The sequence below is a fragment of the Glycine max genome, chromosome 17, assembly GCF_000004515.6.
Source record: "Glycine max cultivar Williams 82 chromosome 17, Glycine_max_v4.0, whole genome shotgun sequence".
In the NCBI taxonomy this organism is placed as follows: domain Eukaryota; kingdom Viridiplantae; phylum Streptophyta; class Magnoliopsida; order Fabales; family Fabaceae; genus Glycine; species Glycine max.
Window position 1 is genome coordinate 30,612,856 of NC_038253.2, and position 13,073 is coordinate 30,625,928.

At 39.1% G+C, this 13,073-nt stretch overlaps 1 protein-coding gene across 6 annotated transcripts in view; it reads right to left on the reverse strand.

The window, feature by feature from the left end:
• The window catches only part of LOC100788049 (DNA topoisomerase 1), a 63,159-nt gene extending 50,719 nt beyond the window's left edge, over positions 1-12,440 (reverse strand). For 3 of the 6 annotated variants that reach the window (XM_014769641.3, XM_006601016.3, XM_006601017.4), the window contains exons 1-8: positions 12,128-12,440; positions 11,484-12,014; positions 10,492-10,856; positions 8,118-8,769; positions 7,870-7,956; positions 7,498-7,544; positions 5,804-5,913; positions 5,611-5,711 (exon numbers count right to left, since the gene is read on the reverse strand). In XM_014769641.3, coding sequence (XP_014625127.1) covers positions 5,611-5,711; positions 5,804-5,913; positions 7,498-7,544; positions 7,870-7,956; positions 8,118-8,769; positions 10,492-10,856; positions 11,484-12,014; positions 12,128-12,223 — 1,989 coding nt within the window. In that variant the 5' untranslated portion in view covers positions 12,224-12,440. The remainder of the gene's footprint in view (positions 1-5,610; positions 5,712-5,803; positions 5,914-7,497; positions 7,545-7,869; positions 7,957-8,117; positions 8,770-10,491; positions 10,857-11,483; positions 12,015-12,127) is intronic. The other 3 variants (XM_006601013.4, XM_003551110.5, XM_006601015.3) reach the window with 2 other exon arrangements.
• Positions 12,441-13,073: the final 633 nt, after the last annotated feature.

A 13,073-nucleotide genomic window follows, 5' to 3' on the forward strand; every position in this document is an offset into this window, starting at 1 on the left:
CAATAGCCTTCAGGATTTTGATTTTTCAGCTGTTTAATGTTTTCCCACAACGTCCTTTTATCTTGAAGATTACATGGTGAGTATATATTAATTAAATGTACTAACTGTGATTCCTTGCGCCATTTGCCTGTCAGCATTATGAATCCAGCTCCTAAGATTCTTCTTTCTACCTTGAAACTTTTCTCATTCCATATACATAGAATGCCACCAGCCGAGTTGACCGAAGGTTGTGTTTCCCAGCTAATATCTGGATCCCCCACAAGGCAGTGCACATGGACTTGTCAACACTCTCCTTTTTGGTCTCCTGTAGGCATAACATGTCTATGTGATTCTCCCTGACCATCCTACGGATTGCAGGCCACTTTACCCCCCTCCCCAACCCTCTTACATTATATGAAATAATGTTCATTGATTCTGCCTCCTGCTTCCCAACCTTTGAACCTCTTGAACATCTCTGCTCTCCAATTCCAACAGCTGCTGAACGTAATTTTTTTGAGAATTGCATGTAATCAGCCCTAAGTCTGTGACCATTCTCCAAGTGCTTTCTGCCTCTTGATAATTGCTTACTGATTGGAAATCCCTATCATGTTTTAGTTGTTGGAAATCCCCATCATATTTCAGTTGTTGTTGGGCTGTGTGTTGTTGCAAGGAATCACTTAGCTGTCCTTCTGCTGGGTTTTCGATCATTTTCTGGTGTTGTGATTGAGAGGCCACTGACTCAGAGGCTATGACATCCCGCGGGCTATTAGCTTCACACGTTTGGGCTTGTTTCTTTTTGCCCCTTCCTTTTCGGGAGTAGGCTTGCCAGGAACTGCATTGGGCTTGAGTGGGGCTATTTGGGTATGTTAATTGGGGGTTACACATTTTATTGAGGGTGTGAATATTAAAAGCCCCATCCACTTCCCGTCCCATGTGCTGGTCACGTGATTTTTCATATTTAAAACCCCTCTTCCTCTCTTCAACGTTCATGTCTGGCCCCCCCTTTCCTCTTTCGTGATTGTTCTCTGCACTTTCCCCTGGAGCATAGGTTCCCTTTTGCCGAAGACCTTCCTTATGGTTCACAGGTAGCTGTTCTGTCCCCTGCGCCTCCCTACCATGCATCTGCACCTGTACATCCTCTGTCTGCGCTATGACAGACTGCGGTATTGCCTGGCAGTCACTAACGTTGTCCCTTGGTTCTGGTCCATCATGCAAACCTATGGTTACCCGTATCGGTTCGTCTCCCTCGGTGCCGTAGTTATGGCTTTGAATCAAGTTTTCCGGCCACAACGGCTTCTCATGCTCCTCCGTTGTCTGCAACGCTCCCTTGGTACCATCAGACGTGTCACCCGCGACTGGGATTGCCATTGGCTCCTGCGTCTCTCCGACATGCGTGTTCGTCACCTTCACGCTTTCCTCCCCCGCCGCGCTGCCTTGTTTGGATGACGGCCCGACCTCGCGCGAGTTGCCATCGCGAGGAAAGTTTCCTCCCAGTGATCTCCTCGATTCCTCCTTTGACCCCGACATCGAGGCTTCTCCTGTCAACTCCCCATGATCGTCCTCTTTGTTTTGCTGTTGCATGCGAGTCCAGCACGATGACGTGATATCTTCCCATGTTGTTCCATCTTCACTTTCGTCCGACTGTATCTCTTCCGATGAGCTATGATCACTCCATTGTCGACGTTGGCAATTGGCACACGACTTCCCGCTTTCCTCCACTATGTGCACCTCGTATGACTCTCCTTGTATGTGGACATTCACGATGTGCTGTATGAGTGGCTTCCATGATGTCCTGATTAAAATCCTTGCCATGTCCAGCTTCTTGAGTTCTTCTACATCATCGTCAGCATCCACCATTTCACCGATAGAGGCCACTATTTTTTTAATGTGCTGCATGTCCCACGCAATCAGTGGTATTCCCCAGCAATGAACCCACGTCAGTCTAGAGCCAACACGAATTTGTGGATTCCATGGCTCTAAGGAATTGAAAACGTCTCCCCACCCTTCTTTGTCTTCCTCTAACATTCGCTTAGCTTTTTGTTTTGTGAGACCATGGAGTAGCACCATGTCATCCCCGATGTACTTCGGGTATATGTTCTCTCCAATATCCCACCACAGGTACTCCTCTACCCTATCAAACATTGCCATATTTTTTAGTCTCCCTATCCAAGCCCCTTTGAGCCATTGCTGCCCTATCCCCTGAATCTCAAGGTTCACTGATGACCTCGAGCTATAACAGTTAACCTCCCCTTTAGATAGGGTTCCCCTCTGTACTGTTCTTGAAGTGTGTCTCCTCACTACCTCGGCGTACGTCCCTTGCTGAATGTGCGCCTTTTTTTCTGGTTTCAATGTCAAGTATGATTCTCGAGACCCCTCCAGATTATACTTACCCCCAGTTCTTCCTTTACCCTCTGTTTGTGAGTATTCACGTTTTGATCTCCCAAACCTCAGAGTGTTTACGAACATTTTTAATCCTCCAAACACCATGTTGTCGAGCTTCTTCTCCACCTGATGAACATCCTGCACCCCTTTAAATCTAACGAACCCATATCTCTTTCCCATTTTGTTTCATTTTGGAGATATGAAAATCTCCCTCACATCGCCCACCTGCTTGAAATGCCACCACAGGTCTTTTTCCGTTGTCTCTTCAGGGAATCGAGTGAAGTAAAAGGAGGTTATGTCGTTACGTTCTCGCCAATTAGCTCGCTGGTAGCAGTGATGGTCGTCGTTCCTTTTCCGATCAGTGCTCAGACGAGGACCCTTCTCTCTCCTCTCCCATCTATTCCTAACACTCTCCCACCCACTATCTCTCTCTCCTCTCTCTTCTCTCATTCTCTCTCGATTTTTTAGAATCCCTTGGCTATTCTGATCAAGAACTTAAAGAAGCTGTGTGGAGCTGTGGAGGAGATAAATCCCCTAGACCGGATGGTTTTAATTTTAATTTTATCAACGAGTTTTGGGGGGTGCTAAAACCAGAATTTAGGAGATTTGTGGATGAATTCCATGTGCATGGTAGCTTCCCTAAAGGCAGTAATACTTCTTTTCTGGCCTTAATTCCAAAATCAAATCAACCTCAGTCATTCAATGACTATAGACCTATATCCCTTATAGGTTGCATGTATAAAATAATAGCCAAATTATTGGCAAATAGACTGAGGATGGTGGTGCCTGGCCTTATTGATGAAAGACAATCAGCTTTCATAAAGGATAGACATATCCTTCATGGAACTTTGATTCTCAATGAGGTTGTGGAGGAAGTTAAAAGATGTAAGAAGCCAGCTTTGGTATTTAAGGTAGATTTCGAGAAAGCATATGATTCTGTTTCATGGTCATTCCTGGATTACATGTTGGATAGGATGGGTTTCAATTTTACATGGAGAAAATGGATCAATGCTTGTTTGCAATCTGCCACTATATCAATCCTAATAAATGGCAGCCCTACAAAGGAATTTGTTCCCACTAGAGGTTTGAGACAAGGGGATCCTCTAGCCCCCTTGCTCTTCAACATAGTGGCTGAAGGCTTGACTGGAATGATGAGGGTTGCAATAGCTAAGAACTTGTATAGAAGTTTCCAGGTAGGGAAGCAAAATGAGCAGGTCAATATTCTGTAATATGCAGATGACACAGTATTTGTGGGGCATGCTTCATGGGATAATGTCATTGCTTTGAAGGCTATGCTGAGGGGTTTTGAATTGGCATCTGGATTGAAGATTAAATTTGCAAAAAGCCAATTTGGGATTTTTGGAGCTGAGGCTAACTGGATTCATGAGGCAGCACAATTTTTGAACTGCAGACATATGGAGACTCCTTTCTATTATCTGGGCATCCCCATTGGGGCAAAGTCTACCAGCAGTTTGGTGTGGGAACCGCTGATCAGCAAATATGAAGATAAGCTATCTAAATGGAACCAGAAAATTTTATCTATGGCTGGGAAGGTTACTCTCATCAATTCTGTCCTCACTGCTCTATGGCTGGGAAGGTTACTCTCATCAATTCTGTCCTCACTGCTCTACCCATTTATACTTTATCTTTTTTCAAGCTTTCACGAAGAATAGCTCTCAAACTTGTCTCCTTGCAAAGGAACTTCCTGTGGAGGGGTGATCAAGGGCATAAGAAAATTCCTTGGGTGAAATGGGAAGTAATATGTCTCCCTAAGGAGGATGGGGGTCTTGGGGTCAAAGATATTTCCAATTTCAATACAGCTTTGATGGGTAGATGGGTATGGGCTCTTTCTTCTAATCATAATCAGCTGTGGGCCAGAATTTTATTGTCAAAATACGGTGGATGGTCAGATCTTAGTAGTGGGAGGGATAAATCGTGGCATTCTCAATGGTGGAGGGACCTTCGAAAGATATATCAACAGCCTGAGTTCAGTATTATTCAGCAGCAGATGGTATGGAAGGTGGGAGGAGGGGAAAAAATAAAATTCTGGAAAGATAATTAGTTGGGGGAAGATTATAAACTTGAACAGCAATTCAATCAGTTATTTCTGATTAGTGATCAGCAGAATAGTACCATATCCAACATGGGAACCTTCTCCCAAGGCAATTGGTGTTGGGACCTAAAGTGGAGAAGGAATCTATTTGACTATAAGCAACATACAGCTGTGACATTCATGGAAGCAATTACTGACATTCAAATCCAGCCTCATATGCAAGATATTAGGGTCTGGAAAGCTGATCCCAGTGGTATATATTCTACTAAGTCAGCCTACAGACTATTGAGGACCAGCAATCCAATTCCGGAGGCCAACATCTTAAAGACTATATGGAAGCTGAATGTACCCCCAAGGGCTGCGATTTTCTCTTGGAGACTTATTTTAGATAGATTGCCCACTAGAGGAAATCTCCTTCGAAGAAATGTGCAGATGCAGGATAATTCATGCCCTCTGTGTGGGAATGCTCAAGAGGAGGTGGATCATTTGTTCTTCAATTGTAAAATGACTTTAGGGCTTTGGTGGGAATCTATGAGTTGGAATCAGATGGTTGGCACCATTGCATCATCTCCAGCATCACACTTTGTCCAATTTTGTGAGGGTTATGTCGTAGGGCAAAAGCAATCTCATCGATATGGATGGTGGGTAGCATTGACTAACTCTATATGGAAGCATAGAAACCAGTTGGTATTCGAGGGCAATCACTTCCAACCATCTAAAGTGTTGGATGATGCTTTATTCCTCAAATGGTCATGGTTAAAGACCAGAGAGAAAAATTTTAGTATTTCTTTCAACCAATGGTCTTCTAACCTTGTGGATTATTTTAGTTGATATGGGCTGGGTATATTGACTTTTTGTAATGGGTTGGATATATTTATCCTCTGTAGTGGGATTAATGGAGGGTTTTGTTTATGTTGGGAGGCGACACTCTAAATGTCCTGTAATTATGTATAATTCATCAGTACCTCTGGTACTGCTATGATCTCATTAATAATATATATATATGTTTGCCTTCCAAAAAAAAAACGGATGTATTTTACACTGTCACCTACCAATAAAACAAAAAAGTGGCACAATTTTGATTTCTAATTATGAATCTACAGCCAATACACTAGGTACAAACTAGAAAAACAGCAAGTTTAGAATATAATTTAAGGTTCACGCAGTATATGTTGAAGGATATTTAGTAACCTAACCTGCTCAAAGACAGCAGGTCCCATTTGACATGAAACTGTTCGTGACCAAATAAGTGTGTAGAGCTTCAAGGATTCTCCATCAAGTATCCCAGAAAGCATTGCTGACAAATCATCAACAAGTAATATTATTAGCAGTCACCCTAGGCAAACCATTCAAGTAAAATATTCAAAAAGGAAGCATGTGTCATAATACATGGCAACTTGCATATGTCAGTTGGTCTAATGGCTTCATGGGCTTCTTGTGCATTTTTCACCTTTTTATAATACTTTGGTGCACTTTGCGAGACAAAATCTTGTCCATACCTGCATATAGTAAACTCTTGTTCATGCACATGAAAAACAATCAAAAATTGCTTAAGCCACATAAACTAAGCATTCAAATTTAAAATAATAATGCAACATCAGACAAGGTAAGGCTGTTTAGTTAACTGTCTTCAGATGTGTTTATTACTGCTATATAGCAGAATTGAAGAGCTTTTACTCTGATGCTATATTCTATAGATTGGCTGTACTTTTTGAAGTTTTAAGAGCATAACTATTATATTCCCACATAACCTTCTTGCCTTCCTTTCAAATTAAAATTCATCTATCAAAATATTTTGAAGACTATATAGTATGTTATACACTAACATCACTGTAGCTGTAAGGTTTAAATCCCAACTTGCATGTTTGTTGGCAAAGTGTACCTTACATGAAATTTTTAGAAAGGGGATATGGACCTAACTCAACCCTACAAAACCAGCTTGTAAGGTGAGGGTTATCCCCACTTATATACTATAATTAGGCCTTACCACTAGGCGATGTGGGACTAAACCACCACCCTTGAGGTTTCAATTAAGTCAACCCCAAAGAGGCCGCAACTAAGGGAGGCTACAGGGTCTACAATTAAGGCGGCTTTCTAACACTCTCCCTCACGCCCAAGACATCCAGCCTGTAGCGTGCCAAATGCAAGTGGCCCACCAATGGATTTAGGATTGGCTCTAATACCATCATAGAATGTAGGTTTGGGCTTAACTACACCCTAAAAGCTAGCTCATAGGGTGAGGGTTTCCCCCCACTTATTTATTCTATCTTGGCACTATCTCTAGCCGATGTGGGACTTCCCAATACACCGCCTCACGGCAAACACTTTTGGGCTAGGTGTGTGGAAAATATGGTGAGTGGTCCATTAATGAATCTAGGATAAACTCTGATATCATCTTAAAATTGTTTTTTTTTTTTTTTTGCTCAGCAAAGATAAGTAATTATATTAATGAAACACAGTACCAGAGGTACTGAAATACATATGTAATTGGATAGCCTTACACATGGTTCCTAATCAGACTAAATAGAGTCTAGAGTGGAACCAAAACAGGCTACCCTGCCATACTACCATTAAGCTGCTACTAGTTTATATGAATTGACTTTCCTAATACCAAAACCCTTCTCTAATATTACTAGTTCACTGATTAAAAGGTATTGAGAAATCCTTCTCCAAATTCGATAGCCATGTCCACAATAGAAAGGATGCCTCATCCATCATTTTGTTACTATCATAGGAGTCGTTAGAGAAGATGATCTTATTCCGCTGCTGCCAAACGGTCCATGTTACGGCCAGCCACCAACATTTCCATCTAGTCATCCTTATCCCTCCAAATGTGATGAAGCCATGTTGGAGGAAATGTTGCCTTGGGTCTTTTGGGTAAGCTCCAGAGATATTCATCTTAAAATTGTGGGTTTTGGCCTTTTTAGCCTAACTCAACCCTACAAAATCGACTTTTAAAGTGAGGATTGTCTCCCCTTATTACACTTCGCATAGTGATAAAATGATAATACATTAGTAATAACGAAACTTTGATGGCAAACATACATAGAAACTATAAAGGTGTATGGAGAAATGCACATCACCTTTCAATGATCAACGAGCGTATACTAGCAACAACTTCATCAGAAATCTATGGAAGAAAATACAGTGAGTTGTTAAAATAAAAGCAATCATCTGTAAACAAAATTACTGGGTTCACATAAGGAAGGTTTAAACTTGCCATCCACACATGCAAACCCACGAGAAAAAATCAAAATTGTGATCTAGTATAGGAAGAATCGTGGGAGATTAGTGATCACGTTTAAACAGATAAGATTCATGAAATGGTTGTTACAAAAGAGAAATGGGTGGGAGGGGCGGGGGGTGGTGGACAAATAAATGATATATGGATATAGAATGCATCTAGAGTAGTTTACAACATTCCATCACATTCATGCAACCAAAGTGATACCTACATGGAGTCCATCAGTTCTGATATATGTTATCAGACCCACTGCTATACCATCAGACAGTTCAACTCCCTCGTAGAGCTTCTGTGCAAGCTGCACTCAGAAGGCAAATTGAGATTAATGATAAAAGTAATTCTAGAAGACTTAAAATTTAAACATAATTAAATATTAATTACACAGGAAAGGCAAATCTTATTCATTACAGCTGTGAATAAGTAAGTAAATAAATTAGGAATAAATAAAAATTGTAGTACCTTCATTGTGTGACTTGCCGTGAAATGCAACTTGTTTGCAGCATCTTGCTGAAGTGTCGATGTTATATAAGGTGTAGGAGGATTTCTTCTACTTTTGCTTTTTTTCAAGCTAACAACATGAAAATCAGCTGAGTTTATAGTGCTTTGAATATCTCTAGCCTCAGTATCAGAAGTAATCGAAAACTGATTCAACTTTTTTGAATCAAAATGGGTCAAGTGAGCAGGAAAAGTAAGGTTCTTGTTTGATCTCAGCTCTTTCTTTTTCAATTGAACCTCTACAATCCAATACTCCTTTGGTTTAAATTCATCAATTTCCATTTCTCTATCACATATAAGAGAAAGTGCAGCAGATTGAACTCTTCCAGCTGATTGGCAACCTGGTAACTTCCTCCATAGTAATGGTGAAATGCTAAACCCAATCAAGTAATCAAGAGCCCGCCGTGCAAGGTAAGCTTGAACCAAATTTATGTCAATCTCTCGCGGTGTTTGTAGGGAACCTTTTATAGATTTTTCAGTTATTTCGTGAAAGACTACTCTTGCTAAAGAAATATTATCATGTAGAGCACCCTGTTGTTGTAACATCTCAATGATGTGCCAAGCAATAGCCTCCCCCTCACGATCAGGATCTGATGCAAGAATAAGGTTTTCTGCTCTGTCAAATAACATAAAATGAATTAAACAGGATAAATGCTGTCAACCACCTATGATGCACATATACTTCAAAATTGGCAACATATACATACTGTACCTGTACTACTGGAAACCCGATATGCGTATTATTATATGGCTGTCTCAGTATAAACACTTGATTGTGTTACGTTCAAATCTTTTCATACATTTTATATACGGATGATAAAGGGATTATCATAACTTAAATATAATATTTTTATTTAAATTTGATTATGATTGTTGGAGATTGAAGTATGTTGTTGAGATTTAAATCATATTAATAGTAAATCAATGTATCATAGGAAATAGTGTTATTTTAATTTGTGTCTTGTGATTGTGAATTGTATTTGTCATTATTATCTTGTAATCCTCCTGCCTATAAATGGAAACATTGCTAATGCTAATCACTGGAGCCAATTCAGAAAATTCTCTGCATTTCTTATTCCTCACAATGATTATGTTTTTCCAATAAACTTTTCAAGAGGATAAAGACCCAAATGGTCAATACTCAGCACAAAGTGCTAACAATCTGCTGATGGGGGAAACAATAGAGGAGAATCAGGATGGAGTTTATGAGGAATTATGGAAATTAAAGATTCCAAGCAAAACATCATTCTTTGCATGGAGGTTAATTAGAGATCGACTGTCAACAAAATTAAATCTGTGAAGGAGACATGTAGAGACTAATGATATGCTATGCCCATTCTGCAGGAACAAGGAGAAGGATGTAGCTCATCTAATTTTTCACTGCAGCAAAATCCTCCCTATATGGTGGGAATCTTTGTCTTGGGTGAACATCTTAGGTGTTTTCCCGCAAAATCCGAGGCAACACTTCCTTCAACATGTACGTGGGCTGGATGATGGAATAAGGGTTAACAGGTGGAAGTGTTGGTGGATGGCTCTAACATGGACTATATGGCAGCATAGGAACAGGATAGTTTTCTCCAACGACACCTTCAACAGCAAACTGATGGATGATGCAATATTCTTACTTTGGACATGGCTCAGAAATATGGAGAAAGATTTTGTAATCCATTTTAATCAATGGTCAAGTAACCTTAGAGAAGGTTTTGTTATCAGTGGAGGATAGCAGTTATAGTATCTGATTAGCCTATATTAAAATGTATCTAGCTTTTGGTTCTTATATAGACTGTTTCAAGTCTGATATTTGGAACCAAATGACTGGACAATCCCAAATATGTAACCTTTGTACCTCTGGTACTCTGATATATATCTAATTTATCTTTGCTGATAAAAAAAAAGGAGGATAAAGACCGATAGTAAGACAATGATGATGGAAAGCTAATATAAATGTCAGCAATATTAAAAAAATAAAGAAAGAAAAATAAAATGATAAAATCTAAGCGATTTATAAAAATAATTATATTTTTCATAATATATTGTGCTGTGCCTGTGCTCTCAGTTTTCAAAAAAATAATACCGTATTTATACACCATAATGCACCCAATACTCTTACCCATACCCATGCATACAAAATAATACCGTATTTATACACCATACAAGTAATCATGAAACATCTCCATTACTCTAATAACATCATATAGAACAACTAACACCAACATTAGCTCCCAACAGATTATATACCAAAACGCACACACAGACATACACCAACAAAATCACCACTATAACCATCCAATGCTGCAAAAAACAATAGCAAGTGGATGTGAGGGATGGGAAAATGTACCCGCTCAGTGCAACCTTGATGCTCTTCAGATGAGTCCAAGCAGGCGATGGAACCTCCCACACCATACTAAAATCATCATCAGGTCGCACTGATCCAGACCTTGCAGCCAAGTCTCTTACATGACCATAGCTTGGCAAGACTTCATACATATCACCAAGGTATCTCTTAATAACCTTCGCCTTTGTAACAGACTCCACAACCACCACAGACTTTCCAGTGGGAGGATACAATGGCTTGTACGTAAAATTCCATAGGGGTTTTGCCTCTTCAATTAGACTAGAATTCCCATTTTTCTTCTTCACTTTGTCCTTCGCAGAAGCAGAATTCTCTGTTATTTCTTCAATAGCACTCTCAGTCAAACTCTTCTGAAGAACCACAGTTTAGTGTCATTCTAGGAAGCACAAACACAACATGGGACACAAATTTGATGACAAAAATACAGCAAATTTTTAAATCCATAGGATACAAACACAACCATAATACACAACATAAAAAATTATCCACCATTAACATAAAAAAAAAAAAAAAAAAAAACTTAGCTCACAAGAGAGAATTAATGTTTTAAAATAAACACTAGTCGCAGACATAATAAAACACTAAAACCTATCATATTATTATTGTATTTTCAATTATATATTTGCATAAAAATTTAAAAAATAAAAGTAAAAAATTTATAATAATACAACTAAAAGTATTCAAAGTATTCATGCTGTAAATGTCTAAGACAATAAGAACTATAGTTAGAAGAAAATGAGTTGGTAATTAATGTCCTCTCGTATGCTAAAACCTTCTTATACAACTTATACTTATACCCTTGAATTATTATAAAATTTCTCTTGTGTAACTTCTCCCAAAGCTGAATCTAACTAATGCATAAGCTAATTTTAACTCATGGAATAAAGCTTAATTCAGTTTACCTTCTTTTTTTTTCTTTTTTTTTTGTCTACTATAAGTGTTTATCGAGAAATTTATCCAAACTATCGATTACTAACCTTCGAATCCTTCTTCTTGTTCCCTTTGGAAGATTTTTTAGAAGCTTCAACAGCACCATCCTCTTGCGTCGACGTCGTCTTCTTCTGCTTCGCCGTTTTCTTCTTCACACTCTTCTCGTCCTCTTCGCCACTCGCAGCGGCGCGTGACGATCCCTTCTTCTTCTTCTCGCCCAAACTTCCCTCAGAAGCAGCCGCATTGTCAACCTCTTTCGACGCGGCGTCGTTTACCGCACCTCCGTCCTTCTCCTTTCCGCGAACGACGGCAGCCCTTACTTGCCGCTTCTTCTGCTTGCCACCATCAGTCGCGGGGCGCGTGGCGAACCTCCTCGAGAAAACGCCGCCGCCAAACGGCGTCGTGGAGTTCAAAGCAAACTGCAAACGGAAATTACCAAACGACGTCGCGTGGCACTTCGCGGTAACTCTTGGAGGGAAGAGAAGACGAGTTCGAAATTGGACGGTGGCGCCGGTGAGAGATGACGTGGCGTGCGGCGCGAGAGCGATTGGTGGAGTCTGGATCGCCCTGAACTGCAACTACAATGCGACGACGTCGTTTCGCAAGCAAAAACACAATTACGTTATTATTGAAAGGATAATCAAAATAAGGAAAATTAGAAAATTTAAGGGAAAATTAAAAAGAGAGAGACCATGAAGTGGCAGAAAGAGAGGGGGTGTGAGGAAGGTACGGAGGAGGAGGAGGTGGTGGTGGTGGAGAAGAAGGTTCGGTGAAGTTGAAGAATCATTGTTGTTGTTGTTCATTTCATTGTTGGTTACTTGGTTTGTTAATGCGATGAGTGAAGTGAAAGAGAGGGTTTAAGAGTAACGGCACATGGAGCTGTCTCGGCCAGGGATAAAGGCGAAAGGTGTATATACATCATCGGTTTTTGGTTATGTTTATGTTATCTCTGCGTTTTAGAACGGGGAGAAGAGCCTAAGATGGGCCGGGGCTATTTTCGGACGGGAGAGATGTGGAATTTTATTTTTGCAATTTTTTTTTAAAAAAAGATAGTCAAACATCCCAATAGGAAAACAGGTCATCCAACACTTAGATTTTTATTAATTTTTAGATAAATAGTCATTTTCATCCTTTAATGTATAAATCATATAAAAATTCGTCTATGAAAAATTAAAATTCAAAATATAATATTTAAAAGGGTAAAAAGTACAACAAATTTTTTGTTGAACTTAAATATCAGTATGTTTTAATTATACTAATTTATTAGACCCCAAATGTTTATTAGTAAAACAAATATATTAATATGATTATATAAAACGTTCAAAAAATTAACCTAAAACTGGAATATGGTACAATATTATACATTAAATAAGAGACTTATTCTAATAAGATTCCAATTAACGTCATCGAGCACTTTTCTTTGGGTATTTTATATTATTGTAAATTTTAAAATAAATTAAATAATATAGATGCAAATTTTAAAACTAAATATAAAGAAAACCACTCTTTTTTTAATAAAGCTATATATATATATATATAGTATTCCAAATGAAAGTATAGCATACTTAAGATGAAATACATTCATAAAGTAATTGAATATTAAATTCATCTTTAAATTTTACAATTCTTTAACTATC